General features: G+C 41.5%; 1 protein-coding gene across 2 annotated transcripts in view; it reads right to left on the bottom strand.

The window, feature by feature from the left end:
• SLC35F2 (solute carrier family 35 member F2) overlaps positions 1-21,994 on the bottom strand; it is a 101,340-nt gene that overhangs the window by 35,923 nt on the left and 43,423 nt on the right. For both annotated transcript variants that reach the window (XM_053708554.1, XM_053708553.1), the window contains exons 2-4: positions 12,199-12,374; positions 11,635-11,762; positions 4,156-4,315 (exon numbers count right to left, since the gene is read on the bottom strand). In XM_053708554.1, coding sequence (XP_053564529.1) covers positions 4,156-4,315; positions 11,635-11,762; positions 12,199-12,268 — 358 coding nt within the window. In that variant the 5' untranslated portion in view covers positions 12,269-12,374. The remainder of the gene's footprint in view (positions 1-4,155; positions 4,316-11,634; positions 11,763-12,198; positions 12,375-21,994) is intronic.

Below are 21,994 nucleotides of genomic sequence, written 5' to 3'. Positions count from 1 at the left end.
AGCTAATCCGAAGGGAAGAGCTACAAACTGGTAATGCCTGTCTAGGAAAGCAAATCTTAGGTACCGATAATGATCCTTGTGAATCGGTATGTGAAGGTAGGCATCCTTTAAATCCACTGTGGTCATGTACTGACCCTCTTGGATCATGGGAAGGATGGTTCGAATAGTTTCCATTTTGAATGATGGAACTCTTAGAAATTTGTTTAGGATTTTTAAGTCCAAGATTGGTCTGAAGGTTCCCTCTTTCTTGGGAACCACAAATAGATTTGAATAGAATCCCCGCCCGTGTTCCGTCCGCGAAACTGGGTGGATCACCCCCATTAGTAAAAGGTCTTGTACACAGCGTAGAAACGCCTCTTTCTTTATTTGGTTTGCTGATAACCTTGAAAGATGAAATCTCCCTCGTGGAGGAGGAGAAGTTTTGAAGTCCAGGAGATATCCCTGAGATATGATCTCCAACGCCCAGGGATCCTGGACATCTCTTGCCCAAGCCTGGGCGAAGAGAGAAAGTCTGCCCCCCACTAGATCCGTTTCCGGATAGGGGGCCCTCTCTTCATGCTGTCTTGGGGGCAGCAGCAGGTTTCTTGGCCTGCTTGCCCTTGTTCCAGGACTGGTTAACTTTCCAGCCCTGCCTGTAAGGAGCAACAGCTCCTTCCTGTTTTGGAGCGGAGGAAGTTGATGCTGCTCCAGCCTTGAAGTTACGAAAGGCACGAAAATTAGACTGTTTGGCCTTTGATTTGGCCCTGTCCTGAGGTAGAGCATGGCCCTTACCTCCCGTAATGTCAGCTATAATTTCTTTCAAGCCGGGCCCGAATAAGGTCTGCCCTTTGAAAGGAATATTAAGCAATTTAGATTTAGAAGTCACGTCAGCTGACCAGGATTTAAGCCATAGCGCTCTGCGCGCTTGGATGGCGAATCCGGAGTTCTTAGCCGTAAGTTTGGTTAAATGTACGACGGCATCAGAAACAAATGCGTTAGCTAGCTTAAGTGCTTTAAGCTTGTTCATAATTTCATCCAATGGGGTTGTGCGAATGGCCTCTTCCAGAGACTCAAACCAGAATGCCGCCGCAGCAGTGACAGGCGCAATGCATGCAAGGGGCTGTAAGATAAAACCTTGTTGAACAAACATTTTCTTAAGGTAACCCTCTAATTTCTTATCCATTGGATCTGAAAAGGCACAACTATCCTCCACCGGGATAGTGGTACGCTTAGCTAAAGTAGAAACTGCTCCCTCCTCCTTAGGGACCGTCTGCCATAAGTCTCATGTGGTGGCGTCTATAGGAAACATTTTCCTAAATATGGGAGGAGGGGAAAAGGGCACACCAGGTCTATCCCACTCCTTCCTAATAATCTCTGTAAGCCTTTTAGGTAACACGTCAGTACACACCGGTACCGCATAGTATCTATCCAACCTACATAATTTTTCTGGAATTGCAACCGTGTTACAATCATTCAGAGCCGCTAATACCTCCCCTAGCAATATGCGGAGGTTCTCAAGCTTAAATTTAAAATTAGAAATCTCTGAATCCAGTCTCCCTGGATCAGATCCGTCACCCACAGAATGAAGCTCTCCGTCTTCACGTTCTGCAAACTGTGACGCAGTATCTGACATGGCTCTCACCTCATCCGCGCGCTCTGTCCTTAACCCAGAGCTATCGCGCTTGCCTCTTAATTCTGGCAATTTAGATAATACTTCTGTCATAACAGTAGCCATGTCTTGCAAAGTGATTTGTAAGGGCCTCCCTGATGTACTTGGCGCCACAAAATCACGCACCTCCTGAGCGGGAGGCGAAGGTACTGATACGTGAGGAGAGTTAGTCGGCATAACTTCCCCCTCGTTGTCTGGTGATAATTTATTTACATGTAAAGATTGACTTTTATTTAAAGTAGCATCAATGCAATTAGTACATAAATTTCTATTGGGCTCCACATTGGCCTTTAAACATAGTGAACAAAGAGATTCATCTGTGTCAGACATGTTTAAACAGACTAGCAATGAGACTAGCAAGCTTGGAAATACTTTTCTAAATAAATTTACAAGCAATATAAAAAACGCTACTGTGCCTTTAAGAAGCACAAAAAGCTGTCACAGTTGAAATAACAATGAACCAAAATAGTTATAGCAACCAATTTTTCACAGTAAATGTATTAAGTTAGCAAAGGATTGCACCCACCAGCAAATGGATGATTAACCCCTTAATACCCAAAAACGGATTAACAATTTAATAATTAACGTTTTTATCACAGTCAAACACACTGTCACAGGTCTGCTGTGACTGATTACCTCCCTCAAAATGAATTTTGAAGACCCCTGAGCTCTCTAGAGACGATCTGGATCATGGAGGATGAAGTAGACAGATTGTGACTGAATTTTTACTGCGCAAAAAAGCGCTAAAATAGGCCCCTCCCACTCATATTACAACAGTGGGGAAGCTCAGAAAACTGTTTCTATGCAGAAAACAAAGATGGCCATGTGGTAAAAATCATGTCCCAATAAGTTTTATCAACAAGTACCTCAGAAAAAACGATTAACATGCCAGTAAACGTTTTAAACATACATTTGAAAAGTTATGAATTGTTATTAATAAGCCTGCTACCAGTCGCTTTTACTGCAGTTAAGGCTCATACATTATTTCAATATTAACAGTATTTTCAGAGTCAATTCCATTCCTTAGAAAAATACATTCAGTGTACACACACTCATCAGCCTAATACCAGTCGCTATCACTGCATTTAAGGCTGAACTTACTTTACATTGGTATCAGCAGTATTTTCTCAGTCAATTCCATTCCTCAGAAAAATAATTACTGCACATACCTCATTTGCAGGGGGGCCCTGCATGCTATTCCCCTTCTCTGAAGTTACCTCACTCCTCAGATGAGAACAGCCAGTGGATCTTAGTTACGTCTGCTAAGATCATAGAAAACGCAGGCAGATTCTTCTTCTAATGCTGCCTGAGAATAAACAGCACACTCCGGTGCCATTTAAAATGACAAACTTTTGATTGTAGAAATAAACTAAGTTAAAAAACACCACAGACCTCTCACAGCGACCTATCTAGTTAGGCTGCAAGAGAATGACTGAATATGACATGTGAGGGGAGGAGCTATGTAGCAAGCTCTGCTGGGTGATCCTCTTGCAGCTTCCTGTTAGGAAGAGATATATTCCATAAGTAATGGATGACCCGTGGACTGACTACACTTAACAAGAGAAATATATATATATATATATATATATATATATATATATATATATATATATATATATATATATATATATATATATATATATAATAAATTACTTAGAAGCTCCCAATTTATCAGTTTATGAGATTAGCCTGGGACAGCCACTGAAAGGGGCTGATAGCAGAACCCCCCCTCCCCTGCATAGGCATAGACCCATTATACAAACAGAAGCAATTTGAAGTCTGTATACATATAAAACTTTGGGGCTTGGTTAGTTAGGAGCCTGAGAAGCACCACAATGTTATTTAAAAATAAGAAAAACTATAGATTTATATAAATACACCCCCAGATGAGCTATATAAATGAATCATTTACAAAACATTTGTGCAAAGAAAAATCTAGTGTACAACATCCCTTTAAGAAATATTCAAGTTAAAATTCAGAAAAAAAGGTTCATTGCTATAATATATTACAGTAAAAACAAATCTATGCGCATAAATTCTTAGATCTACAAGCTCCCGTTTTTGTTGTTGTTTTTTTTTTGTTTTGTTTTGTTTTTTAAATATACCAATGCCCTTGTATACAAAAAGAACATGTGCAAATCAGGAGTATGCAGAACTCTTCTATAGCAGAGTTCCCAACAATCCTGTATTCGGTGAGCTCTGTTAAACGTGCTGCATTCCCAGTTTGCCCAAGTAAGACCAGGGGCCACCAAAATCACAGCCATATGAGTGGTTTCCCCAGCTCCTAGCTGCCAAGCCCAGCTATGCCCCACCCCTAAGCTTCCAGCTGAAGACAAATTAGCTAAACAGAATGATACAGAAACAGCTGGTTCTGAATAAACCTCTAATGCACAAAGCAATTTCTTAAAGAAAGATTTGGGAAACACCTGGTTAGCGATATCTTAACATTCCATGAGCACTTCCCAGAGTTCAACCAACAAACAATACCAAACTGGACAATTCGTTACCTGTGCCTGCCTCTCTTCCAGCCAATATGTCAGCGCCAACCATAGCCCCAACTCCCAACAGAGAAACCACAACAGCAATGTAATGGATCAATCTGAATCTCGAGCGAAGAATAAACCAAGAAAGAGCCATCAATACAGGGATTCCAACACAGTCCAGAAGCTACACAATGGGCCAAAAAGATAAAGAATCAGGTTATGGCAGGTGTAAAATAAAACTGTGAAGGTGTTATTGGAGGAGAATAAAGCAGCCGCTTCCAAAACATAAAAATTATTTTGATCAATGATGAAAATACTGATGTGGTGTATTTTTATCCATCGCAAAGTAGCAGTCTTTCATTACAATGTTGTAATGTTATGTGCTACATAGGAAGTCAAGTTTATTTCAAGGTTATCTAGTTGCCACACAGACAATTTGTACTGGATAAAAACCGAAATTTATGCTTACCTGATAAATGTATTTCTTTCTTGACACGGTGAGTCCACAGATCATCTCATTAATATTGGGAATATCACTCCTGCCCAGCAGGAGGCGGCAAAGAGCACCACAGCAAAGCTGTTCAATATCACCTCCCTTCCCTCCAACCCCAGTCATTCGACCGAAGTAAAGGAGAGAAAGGAAGCAACAAGGTGCAGAGGTGCCTGAGGTTTATAATATAACAAAAAAACCTGTCTTAAAAACAGGGCGGGTCGTGGATTCACTGTGTCAAGAAATAAATCAATTTATCAGGTAAGCATAAATTTTGTTTTCTTTCTAATGACAGTGACTCCACGGATCATCTAATTACTATTGGGAATAAATACCCAAGCTAGAGGACACAGATGAGGGACAAGACAGGGAACCTAAACAGAAGGCACCACTGCTTGAAGAATCTTTCTCCCAAAAGACGCCTCAGCCGAGGCAAAGGTATCAAATTTATAGAATTTAGAAAAAGTGTGAAGAGAGGACCAAGTTGCAGCCTTGCAAATCTGTTCCACAGAAGCTTCATTTTTGAATGCCTAGGAAGAAGAAACAGCCCTCGTAGAATGAGCCGTAAATCTCTCAGGAAGCTACTGTCCAGCAGTTTCATAAGCCAAGCGAATGATACTCTTCAGCCACAAAGAAAGAGAAGTAGCCGAAGCTTTCTGCCCCTTACGTTTCCCAGAGAAAACCACAAACAGAGCAGAAGACTGACGAAAATCCTTAGTCGCCTGTAAAAAAGAATTTCAATGCACACACCACGTCTAGGTTGTGCAGCAGACATTCCTTATGAGAAGAAGGATTAGGACATAAATAAGGAACAACAAACTCCTGATTAATGTTCCGATCTGAAACCTTAACTTAGTACGCAAAACTACCTTATCCGAATGAAAAATAAGGTAAGGAGACTCATACTGTAAAGCCGAGAGCTCTGAAACTCTACGAGCAGATGAAATAGCAACAAGAAACAAAACCTTCCAAGATAATTTAATATCTAAGTAATGCATAGGCTCAAACGGAGCCTGCTGAAGAACCTTAAGAACAAGGTTAAGACTCCAGGGATGAGTAACCGGTTTAAACACAGGCCTGATTCTGACCAAGGCCTGACAAAACGATTGCACGCCTGGTACATCCGCCAGACGTTTATGTAACAAAAATAGACAAGGCAAATATATGACCCTTTAAGGAACTTGCCGATAAACCCTTCTCCAAACCATCTTGGAGAAAGGACAAAATTCTAGGAATACGAACTCTACTCCAAGAGTAGCCTCTGGATTCACACCAATACAGATATTTACGCCATATCTTATAGTAAATTTTCCTGGTAACAGGCCTACGCGCCTGAATCATGGTCTCAATGACCGACTCAGAAAACCCACGCTTAGATACAATTAAGCGTTCAATCTCCAAGCAGTCAGCTTCAGAGAAACTAGATTTGGGTAGAAGATCCTTCCTTAGTGGAAGACTCCAAGAAGGGAGAGATGACATCTCCACTAGATCCGTGTACCAGATCCTGCAAGGCCATGCCGATGCATTGAGGATCACCGACGCCCTCTCCTGTTTGATTCGAGCAATGACCCGAGGAAGGAGAGAGATGGAGGAAATAGATATGCGAGACGGAAATTCCAAGGGACCGCCAGAGCATCTATCAGTACAGCCTGAGGATCCCTCGATCTCGACACGTATCTTGGGAGCTTGGCATTCTGCCGAAATGCCATGAGATCCAGTTCCGGCTGTCCCCATTTGAGAATCAAGCTGGAAACACTTCCGAATGGAGTTCCCACTCCCCCGGGTGAAAAGTTTGTCCGCTTCCCAGTTGTCCACCCCTGGAATGTGGATCGCAGACAGACAGCACTTGTGGGTCTCCGCCCACTGAATTATCTTGGCAACTTCTGTCATGGCCAAGGAACTCAGAGTTCCCCCCTGATGGTTGATGTAAGCCACTGAAGTTATATTGTCCGACTGGAACCTGATAAACTGGGCCGAGGCTAACTGAGGCCAGGCCTGAAGAGCATTGAAGATTGCTCTTGGCTCCAGAATGTTTATGGGTAGAACAGACTCCTTCCAAGTCCATGTCTCCTGAGCCTTTAGAGAGCCTCAGACTGCTCCCCATCCCAGTAGGCTGGCATCCGTTGTCACAATCACCCAGGTGGGTCTGCGGAAGCAGGTTCCCTGGGAGAGATGTTCCCGAGACAACCACTAAAGAAGAGAATCCCTTGTCTCCTGATCCAGATGTAAATCGAGGAGAGAGATCCGCATAATCTCCGTTCCACTGCCCGAGCATGCATAACTGCAGAGGTCTGAGGTGGAAACGGGCGAACGCAATGATGTCCATGGCAGCTACCATCAGACCGATTACCTCCATACATTGAGCCACTGATGGCCGAGGAGAGGACTGAAGCGCCATACAAGAATCGAAAATCTTTGATTTCCTGACTTCTGATTTCATAGATAAGGAATCTATTATAGTTCCCAAGAACACTACCCTTGTAGCTGGAGTTAAGGAACTCTTTTCCAAATTCACCTTCCATCCGTGAGATCGTAGTAAGGATAACAACATCTCTGTGTGGGTTTTTGCTTGCTGAAAAGTTGGTGCCTGAACCAGAATGTCGTCCAGATAAGGCGCCACTGCAATGCCCCGCAACCGGAGCACCACCAACAGGGATCCCAGAACCTTTGAAAAAATTCTGGGAGCTGTGGCAAGACCGAATGGAAGAGCCACAAACTGGAAGTGTTTGTCTAGAAATGCAAACCTCAGAAACTTGTGATGATCCCTGTGGATGGGAACATGCAGGTACGCGTCCTTTAAATCTACCGTTGTCATAAATTGACCCTCTTGAACCAAGGGAAGAATGGAACAAATAGTTTCCATCTTGAAGGAAGGTACTCTGAGGAATTTGTTTAGACTTTTGAGATCTAAAATTGGTATGAAAGTTCCATCTTTCTTGGGAACCACAAACAGATTGGAGTAAAATCCTAGACCCTGTTCCTGCATTGGAAGAGGAACTATAACCCCCAGGTCGGAAAGGTCCCGAACACAATGTAAGAATGCCTCTCTTTTTATCTGGTCTACAGATAATCTTGAGTAGAAACCTGCCCCTGGGAGGAAAGGTATTGAACTCTAGTTTGTATCCCTGGGACATGATGTCCACCGCCCAGGGATCCGGAACATCCCGAACCAAAGCCTGAGCAAAGAAAGTCAGTCTGCCCCCAACAAGATCCGGTCCCGGATCGGGGGCAGTTCCTTCATGCTGACTTTGAGTCAATTGCGGGCTTCTTAAGATTGCTTTCCCTTGTTCTAAGACTGGTTGGGCCCCCAGGAAGGCTTGGACTGTTCCTGCTTGGTAGAGGGAGAGGGGGGCTTACCCTTGAAGTTTCAAAAGGAACGAAAATTACTCTGACGTCCCTTCTGCTTATTCCTCTTATCCTGAGGGAGGAAATGACCCTTTTCTCCCGTAATGTCAGAAATAATTTCCGCCAATCCCGGCCCAAACAAGGTCTTACCCTTGTAAGGAATCACCAGAAGCTTAGATTTAGATGACACATCTGCAGACCAGGATTTTAACCATAAAGCTCTGTGAGCCAGTACGGGAAAACCCTGCTTAATAACTTGTAGGGAAGCATCCGTAATAAAGGAATAGGCTAACTAAAGGGCCTTGATCCTATCCTGGATCTCTTCAAGGGGAGTGTCTGTCCTAATAGAATCAGACAACGCATCAAACCAGTATGCTGCCGCACTAGTGACGGTAGCAATACACACCGCAGGTTGCCATTGTAAACCCTGGTGTACATACATCTTTTTGAGCAACCCCTCTCAAAAAGATGTATGGAACAACTATCCTCTATGGGAATAATGGTCCTCTTAGCTAAAGTGGAGATTGCCCCTTCTACCTTAGGGACCGTCTGCCAAGATTCCTTGATAGAGTCTGCTATAGGAAACATCTTCTTAAAAATAGGGGATGGAGAAAAAGGGATACCCGGTCTCTCTCTTATTCCCTAGCAATAATCTCTGTAGCTCGGTATGGTACAGGAAAAACCTCCACCATGGAAGGTACATCAAAATATTTGTTAAGTTTACTAGACTTCTTAGGATTAACTACAAAAGTAGTGTTGGAGTCATCCACGGTAGCCAAAACCTCCTTAAGTAACAAACGGAGGTGTTCCAGCTTAAACCTGAAGGATACAACTTCAGTATCAGAAGAAGGAATTACACTGTCTGAGTCTGAGTTTTCACCCTCAGATGCTACCAAAGTATCCTCCTCCTCATATTTCTGGGAGGGAACATTCGAGATAGCCACGACTGTGTCAGAAACCTTACTCACTGATTCTTTACACTTCCTCTTGCATTTTCCTTGCAGCATGGGACAACGCATCAGATACCGCAGAGGACATGTGACAAGCAATGTCATGCAACGTAACTCCCGGAGTAAGAGAGGAAGCGCAGGGCACTGCATGTGTGGACAATAAATTTTGGGACACTTGAGGAGAAAGCTGCAGAATATCTTGAGCATTGTCAGAAGACTCCTGAACAGCATCCGCCTTAGACAATATTGGCTCAAAAATTTTTTTTTTATCCCTGTAATGTAAAGTTCTCTCAATACATGAGGAACCAAAAGGGATTGGTGGTTCCACGTTAGCATCAAAACATAAAGAACATGTAACATCCTGCAGGGCCTCTTGGTCCATCTTTATTCACAAATAAACCAAACAGATAAACTGATATATTATTTAGAAATTACCCCACAAAAAAAAAAAAAAAAAAAGTTACTGTTCCTTTAAATTTTAAAACGAAAGTTCTTTATTTTTCTGCAAGAAAATAATAAACAGTCATGCAAAACACTACAGACAACCTCTACACCTCAGCTTTATCCTTGCTGAGGTGCTTACCTGCCTTACTGATAACGGAGTGAAAGTTCAATTAGATAATCCGGACTCAACCTCTCTATACTGAAAATGCAGTCCGGTAACCGTAGCACTGTCTTTCAACTGCAACGAAGCTATCTCCGCTCCGGAACACAGGAAGAGTATAAGGAAAAAGGCACGCAAAAGAAATTGCCGCCTCAGCTAACCCCGCCCATCGTGGGCTTTACAAAATTAACCTCCCGGTCAGCTAAATGTATTCTATTCTCGGGAGTAAAATAACAATAAAAACACCAACTATTGAGCCATAAGTCTCCTTGTCCCCAGTGCCTGCTAATACTGCCAATAATATAATGATCCCCCTAGCAATAGAATGTCTCTTGTCCCATAAACATATTTTAAAGTGCCATCTTTCTTGCTGTATATGCGTTTTCAGAAAAAAATAAAGTCAGCACTTATCTTAGACTTCTGCCAGGCAGCAAAGAAGCTCACTAGGTTTGAGAGGCCATTTCTCTCACATGGACCTGTGGAAGAAAACAAAGACTGAGTAATCTTTCTCAGGCTTGCAAAGTTAGGGCAGCATTAAATACATGGGAGGCGCAGTGAGGATTGTACCCCACAAGTTCCCATTGCTTAAAAGCCACCACTGCTCTACTGAAGAGACTGATATGGATTACGGCTACACCCTAGGACAAAGCAGAACAATCTTGAACTGCTTAAAAACAATAAAATCTTGCTAGAAGAATCTTCTTTCAAACACCTAAACTTTACCACTTCCTTGCTCTAACGTAGGCAAAGAGAATGACTGGCGTTAGAGGGAAGGGAGGTGATATTTAACAGCTTTGCTGTGGTGCTCTTTGCAGCCTCCTGCTGGTCAGGAGTGATATTCCCAATAGTAATTAGATGATCTATGGACTCACTGTGTCATTAGAAAGAAACAGATACTGCACAGAAAGCAATAGCAAAGAAATGGTCTAGTTATAGTACATTTTACATCACACCTTGAGATTGCTATATTAAATGTTTAGTTAAGCTTAGTAAAACAACTTGGTAATATATTTTAATTTAATTTTTTTGTCCCTTTAGCTCTGAAAATTGTGAATTTTATAATTCTCAGAACTGGAAATGCATTGTGGTGACTTCCCAAGGCTAACCCCACCACATATCTGTCCCTAATTGGCTTCAGCAGTTTAACTATAAAACAATGTACTTTATAGTAACATTATGATCAGGACGAGCCTTATCAGCTGCAGACTCTATAGCAACACAACAGAATGCAATTACAAGGTGTTTAGCGTATACATATTTATTATGTACTTTTCAGTAGTGTCACATTAGTTATGTGTGCAGATATCACAAGAGAGATAGATGATCTTGCTGCTGAAATTTCAGTTACACGTTTCAGTTCCAATCAAGGCAGTTAGTTTGTGAGGACAAACACAGTAAAGGGGCAATTTACTTGGTTAAGTCACTATTGCTGATGATCGGCTCTCTGGCCTTTTCCACTCGGGACAAGCAGTTCTCTGCAGCTCCTGAGTTGTGCTTTATCTTTGTGTTTAACACATATGAAGAAGTTAAAACACATAGACCTACAGGGTCAATAGCTTTAAAATAAAATGAATCAGAGCATGTAATTTTTGCACTATAGTGGCACTTTAAAATGAATGAAAGGCCAGGTGACAAAAAAAAACAAAAAAACAGTAAAAATAAAAAAGCGTAAGTTACCAGCACAACTGCAGCTTAAAGGGACATGCAACTCACATATTTTCTTTCAGGATTTAAAAAGAACATATAATTTTAAACAACTTTCCATTTTACTTCAATTATCTAATTTGCTTCATTCTCTTGATATGCTTTGTTGAAAAGCATATCAAAATAGACCCAGTAGCTGCTGATTGGTGGCTGCACATAGATGCCTCATGTGATTGGTTCACACATGGGCATTGCTATTTCTTCAACAAAAGGATACCTAAAGAATGAAGCAAATTATATAATAGAAGTAAATTTGAATGTTGTTTAAATTTGTATGCTCTATCTGAATCATGAAAGAACATTTTTGGGTTTCATGTCCCTTTAAAACTACTTTACATTTGCTATTTTTTTGGCAGAGAGTATAGCTCAGGACAGACTGATGCCACTCAATCCAGTTAAAAATGACTCACCTGCACACTAGTAATGGATGTATACTGGTAAGCTTTAACTATGGCATAGTTTGCTTCCACATCGGCAATTCCCAGGAATATGTATTTCCACCATTTTTTTTTTAAGATATATATTAGACCATTTTCTCCTGGGAAAAAAAGACAAATGTAACATTGTGATTTAAAAAACAAAAAAAAACTATCCTCTTGCTGTCAGATGTGGGGGCTGACTCCAAACCTTGCAAATCAGGTTTTACAACAACAGTTTTAGTAGATAAGTGGTGGAGTTTGCTTATTGAAACACAACAGCAGTAAATAGGATGTCAATGCATTCTAAACATTTTCACACTCACCTAGTATGTTAATTTATTGCAGGACTGCAGAAAAATCTTGTAATTACAAGGTTGCTTTAGGTTTCCTTTTAAAGTGTATCTTCCAAAATCTGTCTATTTACTTATAATTTTGTAAGTAATTCTACTAAACAAAATTAAAATTATGGGGTGAAGTACTGTATGTTAAAATCTTTGCAAAGCAGAAAGAAAGAAAAAAAATGGTTGACGAGAAAGAGAATTGATAACTGCTTACCTGTTCTAAATGCCAGCCATGTCGTGTACACCAAAAATAGCAGACAGTAGTTAATAAAGCTTTGTAGCATTGGAGTGTCCACCTTATAGACATCTGCTAGGTATTGGCTGGTCACTGCAGTGCCACAGATAAAGAGAGAGAGCACCTGGCCGAGAGCAAGAGTCTTCAAAACATACCTGGGAAACAAGGAGACAACTGATTATAGACCACAACTTTTTAAGAGAATAAAAGGGACAGTTAACACCTGCTAGCTGATATGTTAATGTCTGCTAGCTGATATGTTTTATAGCAAGGAAAGTCTAAACATTTTTAAAACAAATTAACATCTTGTTTGCTGCAAATGTTTTTCAAAAGCCAAACTCCATTCACCACATTTGGAAAAGCCAATCCAGAGATAAGTCTGCAGTTGACAAGGCTAGCCACATCCACACTATGGTAGTATAAAATGCATCGTTTTACATTTCTTATCGGTTAAAGCCAATTTGGGACAGATATGCAGCAGGGTTATCTTTTAAACATCTGCAGTGTGCATTTCCATTTCCGAGAATTAGAAAAGCCACAATTTTCTGAGCTACATTACTGGAAAAAGGCAAAAAAAAATTTTTTTTATTACACATAACTAAGCATAGTATACTCAAATTTCAAGGTGTTTACTTTTACAATTAAGCAATCTAATCCATTAGAGCCAGCAATTTCTGTATTACTGACTAGTGCCTCTGATTAGATCAGTGGCAGTTTCTACTCAGGATCAGTAGTGCTCTGCATGAGCCCGGGCAGTACTTTAGATATGTGTTTAACCGATTTGTGGGGGTTAAACACATAGCTTTGCAGCACTGCTAATGATAAAATTTACACCCTCTAACGAATTAGACCATTTTATTACTATAATGGCCCTTTAAAAATTAAAGGGACAATATACTCCAAAATGTTTATTATTTAAAAATATAGATAATCCCGTTAATTACCCATTCCCCAGTTTTGCCCTGCCAACATGGTTATATTAATTAATATACTTTTTACCTCTGTGATTACCTTGTATCTACGCCTCTTTTGCCAGCCCCCTGATCACATGACTATTTATTTATTTATTATCTACTGACTTACATTTTAGCCAATTAGCGCTGTGTCCTGCAAAACTCCATGGAAGAGAGCTTAATGTTATCTATATGGTACACACGAATTAGCAGTCTCTTCTTGTGAAAAGCTAATAATAAAAAGTATGTGATAAAAGACTGTCTGTAGTGGCTTAGAAACAGGCAGAAATTTAGAGGCTTAAATGTTCTAAAGTATATTAATATAACTTTGGTTGTGCAAAGCTGGGGAATGGTTAGTAAAGGTGTTATCTATATTTAAAAAAAATTAAAATGTTGGTGTAGACTGTCCCTTTTTAACCCCTTAACAACCAAGGATGTGTCAGGCACGTCCTACAAAAAGTGTCAGTTAAGGACCAAGGATGTGCCCGACACATCCTCTGGGGTTTCAAGAGGTGGAAGCGATCGTGATCGCTTCCAGCCGCTTTCAAGGTATTTCAGTGATGCCGATAGTGAGGCATCACTGCAATACCCTTTTTTACCGACCGATGCAGAGAGAGCCACTCTGTATCGGCCAGCGATGGTGCCGATCATTGGTGGGTGGGAGCCATTGCAGGGAGACGGCCCATCGCTTGCCGCTTCCTGTGTCCCTCAATTGTGCGGGAGTGCGCATGCTACATTGACATTCAATCAAATGTATAGGAAGGAGGGAGAGGGAAATAAATGTTGAAAGGGAAAGGGTTCTGGGAGGGGGGCAGCTATTAAAATATTAAAAATAATTCAGTAGGCCATATTGGATTGCAGCGCTTCTGACTGCAAGCACAATCCAATACCGGACCATCCAGCTGCAGAAAAAGAGAAATCTGTAAGAGCCTCATCTGCCTAGCACACCGATTCTCACAGAAGGCTGCTCAAGTCCACTGGGGAAAACAGAGCCCCTGGGAGGGCTTGTGGAGCTGTCAGCACCGGATCAACAGGAGGGGGTTAGTGAGAATAAGAGAGAGTGACTAACAGCGATCCTGATAGGGAGCTAATCCTCGCATCTGAATAAAAGACTCTCTGACATTCAAGAATCTAAAAGGGTACTTTATAAGCTGGGAAGTACCAGGAGTTATATAGCGTGTCTAGATCCTAGCAGAAAGCTACTACAAAGCAGTTGTAAACAGGTATCAAATGTATCCTAGAAAGCCCTGCACAAATAAGCACAGATCCAAGTAGCCCTATAACTATAAACATACCCCCACAACCGGACAATCAAATAATGGAGGCAAATATTCCAGGAGTACACACGCAAACCATATCTCTTAACTGTTAAAAGCTATAAAAGCATGGGCATCCCCCACTACCCCCATATGAAAGTAGATAAATATTTTAAAGGTCTCAACCACCCAGGCTATTCCTATCATGGCTGGCAAACATAAACCGGCAGACAGGAGGCAGAAGCATGCCTCAGACATACAGCCGGACCCTCCCTCTCGTGCTGCACGAGAAACTGAACACGATTCACCACAGGGTCTAATACAAGATTTGAAAGCCTTTTTCTTGCCCAAAATGGAAGAGCTCCAGGCGGGTATAGACACTCAATACCGAAATCAGACAATATTCTACAAGGCTGCAACATGCAGAGCAATGGATATCGGATGTGGAGGACACACAAACATCCACCATCACCATACGGAGACTAGAACGCCATAATGTGGCGCTACAAGTCAAGTTGGACGATCTTGAAAATCATTCTCGCTGCAACAATCTTAGGATTGTAGGAGTCCCAGAAGCAGTCAAAAACAAGGACTTACTGGAGTTCACCGCTTACACCTTGCCTAAACTCCTGCAAATGGATCAGGACACGATGCCTTTGGACGTGGAGAGGGCACACAGAATAGGGATAGAATCTCTACCTGCCAAGCCAAATCAGAGGCCGAGACAAGTAATTTTCAAGCTGCTTAGATATCAAGAGAAGATGGCGGTCTTAAAGGCTTACAGATCCAAGTCTGAGCTGTTGTACGAGAGTCACAAGCTCCTCATTTTTCAAGATTTCTCGGCAGAAGTCACCAGGAAAAGAAAGGAATTCGCCCCACTTTGCTCTAAACTGCACTCCATGGGACGACAGGCCTCACTTCTTTACCCAGCTAGAATGAGACTGATGACATCTGAAGGCCGAATTTTTTTCTCAATCCCCTGCAGCTGCAGGAGTTCTTAGACTCTGAAAGTTTGAATGGAAAGGGCTGAAGACAGAAAACATCACACAGCTAGACTTCCATGAGTCTTATAGATTCCACTTCTTCTGTACTAGTCCTAAGGGACCAAAGCTTTGCCTCAGAACTGAGTATTTGTTTCTATGTTTTATTGTTGTAACTTGTTTTACTGTTACCATTTTAATGTTGTTCACACTGGGGAGTTGCCCTGGCATTTAACTACCCCTGCAGTCATCTATTGTTGCGTACCCCAACTCATATAGCACAATTTGGGGTATAGTTTATTTGCCAGACAATAGCCTCAAAAAGCTAAATATGTACCTCAGAACGATGAACTCACTCTATCGTTTCCTAATTGTAAGCTGTCTCATTGTTGTCCTTCTAATGTCGTCCACCTTGGCGGTTCGCCCTCGTCTTCTGCCATTGTCATGTTCACCAATCCATGTATTATACCTAAAAATGTTTTTTCAGGATATATCTCGAAACCACAAGGTATGACAAAAAAAAAAAAAAAAAAAAAAAAAAACTTATAGCACCATGTCTTTCCGTTACTAGATCGCGGGAGAGACGCCCGGATTCCGCCCAAATTGTCGACAGCAGCTAATCGGATGCTTCTTAAGCCAAAGGATCTTGTAAACTGTAAATTACTAGCACCACATACACAAAACAATACTTCCGTACACCTATACCTCAGACACCCTGGGAGATGCCAGACACACATTACGCATCAAACCTCTATAACGTGAGACAGCATAGAATACTACATAACACCCACACAGAACATGAACTAGCAAACATATCCCTTTCCCATTATATCCATGACACACTCCCTTAAGATAGTTGTCCTGGAATGTGGGGGGCATCACTTCACGGCTAAACGAAGTACTATATTACAACATCTTATGCGTCTGCACGCAGACATTGCTCTCCTACAAGAGACACACCTTACGGAGAAAGAGCATGAAAAATTAAAAATTAGTTGGGTGGGCCAGATCTTTTACACTCCTACTGAAGGATGTAAGAGAGGAGTAGCTATCTTAGTAAAGAAAGGACTGCCAGTCCAACTCACCCCAGTCAGAATAGACTCCACAGGCAGATACATTATAGCCATTTTATCCTTTGCTGAGCAAAAATACACTATATGCAATATATATGGGCCAAACCAACTCCAACCACAATTCTGGCATACCCTCCAGAGTAGTTTAATCCTTTATGCCGACAACCCTATCATAATCGGGGGAGACTATAACTTAGCACAAGATTTACCGCTAGATCGTAGAGTAGATTCACAGACGAAACGGCAAGAGAAATTCTATGCTAAAAGAAGAAATAGAGAAACTGAAATAGTCACTTCCTTTAAAAAATCACTTAGTCTAATTGACATCTGGCGATTACGCCACCCGACCAGGAGAGACTTCACTTGCGCATCAAAAACGCATGGGTCTCTGTCTCGCATTGATTATTTCTTATGCTCTCTTCAACTGCATACACAGACTTTACATACAGACGTCACCGACATAACGATATCAGATCATGCACCTATCTGGTTACAGATATCTCGACGACCCCACACATCGTCCCAAAGGCAGTGGAGATTTCCCACTTACTTATACCATAACCTAGAGTTTAGGAACCACATCAAAATGCAATGGCTAGAATATCATAGGTTCAATGAGCAGCAGCTGCACAGTCCGGGCATCTTCTGGGGGGCCTATAAGGCAGTCATGAGAGGTCAAATCCCCAGTTTTACTGCCCATTACAACACCAAATGGAAAAAGATAGAGACTGAACATAATGCAGAGGTAACAGCCGCATATAACCAGTATCTGTCACAGCCTTCCCCGAGAAACAGAGACACTTATTATGAAAAGAAAAAGCTTAGGGATGACGCTCTACACCAACAAGAATACCTATTCCAAAACCATAGAAAGGGACGCTTCTATAGGTATGGTAATAAGACAGGGAAAATGCTCCCTAACATGGTCAAATTAATCACCCCCAAGCCTTTGATTCCCTCCATACAAACACATGGGGTAGCCCACTCAGATAACAAAACAATCACAGAGGAAGTCTTACGGTTCTACACCAAGCTCTACACTAAACAGCCAACAAACGAGACCGATAGAGAGGAATTCTGGGCCCAGTTAGACACACCTACCCTTACCACTGACAAACTGGACACCTTAAATGCCCCAATTCACACAGCAGAAGTTCAGAGAGTCATTAAAGCAGCAAAATTAGGTAAAGCCCCAGGACCTGACAAACTTCCAATAGAATACTATAAATTACTGATAAACGAGATTAGTCCACTTTTAGCCCAAACCTTCATGGCATACCACAATGGAACGGCCACACCACCACACGTGTCTAATTCTAAAACCAGAAAGGGACCCAACGCTTCCATCCTCTTATAGACCCATATCACTTTTGAATAATGAATACAAGCTTTTCGCCGCTGTGCTAGCAAATAGATTGGCTGATGTACTGGGCACAATTATTCACAGGGATCAAACGGGATTCATAAAACAGCGTTCATCGGTCACTAATATACGAAAAACCCAAAATGAAGCTAACACACTTCCGGAGGCATGCCTGATCTCCCTTGACGCATAAAAAGCATTTGATAGGGTGGAATGGGATCACCTTATAACCTCACTAAGCAAATTCGGTATCACAGGGGACTTCCTCAATGCTATCCAAACGCTTTATTTGAATCCGCGAACCTCAATACTGGTAAACAAAGAGATTTCTTCCCCAATATCCTTAGAGCGAGGTACCAGACAAGGATGCCCCCCTTTTGCCCCTTCTGTTCAATATAGCCATAGAACCCCTAGCCATCTTCATTCGGAACAAACTAGAACCAATAACCATATGGACCCACTCGTTACACCTGTCGTTATAAGCAAACAACCTACTTCTGTACATAGCAAACCCAATAGACAACATTCTCATCCTTGTTGCTGCCGTTCAGCGGTTTGGAAAAATCTTGGGATATAAAGTAAATCTAGACAAATCGGAACTGACATACCTCAAGTCGCCTCTGCAACCTTCAAAGCTACAAACAACACTTAGGGTCACAGATGGTTACTTTAAATACTTAGGAATTTGCCTGCACACAAATCCAAACCTGATCTACAAATTGAATTTCCCTCCTGTGACTGTACAAATCTGCTCACTCCTGAATAGCTGGACCAAGCTGCCTATATCATTGTCGGGTCGAATAAGCCTGATAAAAATGATAGCCATGCCTAAATTATTATATCCCCTGTAACTACTCCCCCTCTTACTAACAAAGTCAGACCTGAACACTATTACGAGGGTCTTCAGCAAATTTGCATGGAACTCTAGGAAACATAGAATTAGCAGACTCAAATTAGCCTTCCCAACAGACAAGGGAGGTTTGAAGCTCCCGAATGTGGAATGGTATAACTGGGCCACACTAGCGAAGATAGTGTTTGAGTGGTTAGCGTGCACATCAATCTTCAATGACGAACACCTAGAAAAAGACATTAGTCCATCCACTACACTTAGCTTTCCTACCACATGCTCCCATACAATAACTTCCCCCTTACATCAAAGATAACATACTATTTAGGGATCCACTTCGGGCATGGGTAAGACTGTGTGGATCGTGGAAGCTTCCTCATAAAATTACTAAACACCTCCCCCTTCGAGGCAATCCCACTTTTCTCCTGGGTATGACCACACGCATATTTGCCATGTGGGAAGAGAGAGGATTAAGTGCAGTTTCACAACTGATAGATCCCTTAACTGACAAACCTATCCAGGCAACGCAACTGCAGGAAAGGTTCAATCTACCTAAAACACAGCACCTTTGCATACCTCCAATCACACACTATACACGCAAGTTGTTGACGGAAGGTCTTAGCTGTACAGCCAAAACACCAATTGATATCATTTGTTCACTGACTACAAAAAAAAAAAAACAGGGAGTACACGCCATCTCTCACATATACAATGCAATCATGTCATCCAAAACGACTGAGACCCTGCAACAACTGAGGGATAGGTGGAGACTAAGAACAGACATAGACATTAACAAGAACATACTAGAAGACAGTTTCAAATTAGCAACCCAATGCACTGTGGCAATGGATTACAGAGAGATTCACCTTAAATTTTTGCACCTAAGTTACATCATCCCCCAAGTTACAATCCAAATGGGTCCCAGATGCAACGGACAAATACCTTAAACCAGACATCACACACTTATTCTGGGCCTGTCCCAAAATACATTATTGGTTTCAGAAGTGTTGTGGTAAACAAATGACATTATCGGTTCAAGACACCTTCTTTCTCAAAGGCCATACACAAGGGGACCCCTACAACAGGTTTCTGAACACAGCCATACTGATAGCTAGAAAGCTAATATTAAAACAATGGATAACCAATATACCACCATCCACAATGCAATTCACAAGACTCATACACACACAATTGCTTATAGAACAAGCAGATCTCAAGGGAGATCTAGACAGACAAATTAAATCTTTCATGACAAAATGGGAACCGTATCTCTTGACTTTACCAGTCACCGGGCAAGCACAATTACTATCTCCCTTCTCCAACAGCACTTACTTTATGACAGAACAGTTTAAGGGTAAATGGCTCACAACAGGGAAGTCATCTTCATAGATTCCCTCATTTGATACACCCAATACATTTTGCCACTGTTCAGGGTCCTGTAGACCTGTCCTCTCCCTATACACACTTACACTCCATAGTAGACGGCAGGATTACTCAAATGTCGCAGGGGCGGACCGCGTGTCTCGTTCCAAGCCAACAGGGATGGTACTATTTACTCCATTGCTAGTTTCAGAGAGTAAGTTGGAAATATTTATTATAAGCTTGTTGCTTAAGTTTCCCTCTCCCCCCCTTTCTTCCAAATTAATAGACCCTAAAGATCCACTGGTACAGACTGATATTATAAACCGCACTGGAGTGTCTAGCGGTATGATGGAAGATGAATACTGCAGTCAATCAGATGGTTCACCCACCCCCTCCCTGCCCTTCCCGGATTGTTTATGATAAAAGAAAAAAAAAAAAGCTTGAGTGGGGTTTTATTCAGAGGTTAGACCCTTGCCATGTTCTCATTATCACATTGTAAGACCACTGCTAAAGATCTTCAACTGTGTGCGATTTGAAACATAATGAAGGATGTGATTCACTGTTATAACCTTACTTGAGTTTATAATTAAAGATATTTAAAAAAAAAAAAAAAAAAAAAAAAATCAGTTAACTGGGTACTGGCAGACAGCTGCCAGTACCCAAGATGGCGGCATATAGGTAGAGGGGGGAGGGTTAGAGAGCTATTTGGGGGAGTCAGGGAGGTTAGGGGCTAAGGGGGGATCCAACATTGCAGAATAAAATATAATTTTTTTATTTATTTTTTAAATGCCGTTTATTTTAGTACTGGCAGACTTTCTGACAGTACTTAAGATGGAGGTGACAATTGTGATGTGGGGGAGGGAAGAGAGCTGTTTGAGAGGGGTCAGTGCGGGATCAGGGTGGGATGTGTCAGGTGAGAGGCTGATCTCTACACTAAAGCTAAAATTAACCCTAGAAGCTGCCTTATTAGCCCCTTCACTGCTGGGCATAATACAAGTGTGGTGCGCAGAGGCATTTAGCGGCCTTCTAATTACCAAAAAGTAATGCCAAAGCCATATATGTCTGCTATTTCTGAACAAAGGGGATCCCAAAGAAGCATTTATAACCATTTGTGTCATAATTGCACAAGCTGTTTGTAAATAAATTTCAGTGAGAAACCTAAAAAGTGTTAGTGAAATTTTTTTTTTTTATTTGATTGTATTTGGCGGTAAAATGGTGGCATGAAATATACCAAAATGGGCCTTGATCAATACTTTGGGTTGTCTACTAAAAAATTTTTTATACATGTGAAGGGTTATTCAGGGATTCCTGACAGATATCGGTGTTACAATGTAACTATCGCTAATTTGGAGGGGGGGGGGGGGGATGGTTTGGAAATAGCAAAGTGCTACTTGTACCTATTGCCCTATAACTTGCAAAAAAAGCAAAGAACATGTAAACATTGGGTATTGGTTAATTTTCCATTTTTTCATCATATTTTATAATAAATTATACGATATGATGAAAATAATGTTATCTTTAGAAAGTTCATTTAATGGCGAGAAAAACGGTATACAATGTGTGTGGTACAGTAAATGAGTAAGAGGAAAATTACAGCTAAAACACAAACACCGCAGAAATGTAAAAATAGCCTGGTCCCTAACTAAGGCCTAGATTTAGAGTTTTGTCGGTAACGACCCGCATAGCTAACGCTGGCTTTTTTCTGGCCGCACCTTTTAAATACCTCTGGTATTGAGAGTTCACAGAATGGCTGCGTTAGGCTCCAAAAAGGGAGCGTACAGGCATATTTAACGCCACTGCAACTCTCGATACCAGAGTTGCTTACGGACGCGGCCAGCTTCAAAAACGTGCTCGTGCACGATTCCCCCATAGAAAACAATGGGGCTGTTTGAGCTGAAAAAAAAACTAACACCTGCAAAAAAGCCGCGTTCAGCTCCTAAC

Source organism: Bombina bombina, chromosome 3, assembly GCF_027579735.1.
Source record: "Bombina bombina isolate aBomBom1 chromosome 3, aBomBom1.pri, whole genome shotgun sequence".
Taxonomy (NCBI): Eukaryota; Metazoa; Chordata; class Amphibia; order Anura; family Bombinatoridae; genus Bombina; species Bombina bombina.
Note: the sequence above shows the minus strand (reverse complement) of the source record. Positions and strands in the feature narration are given on the sequence as shown.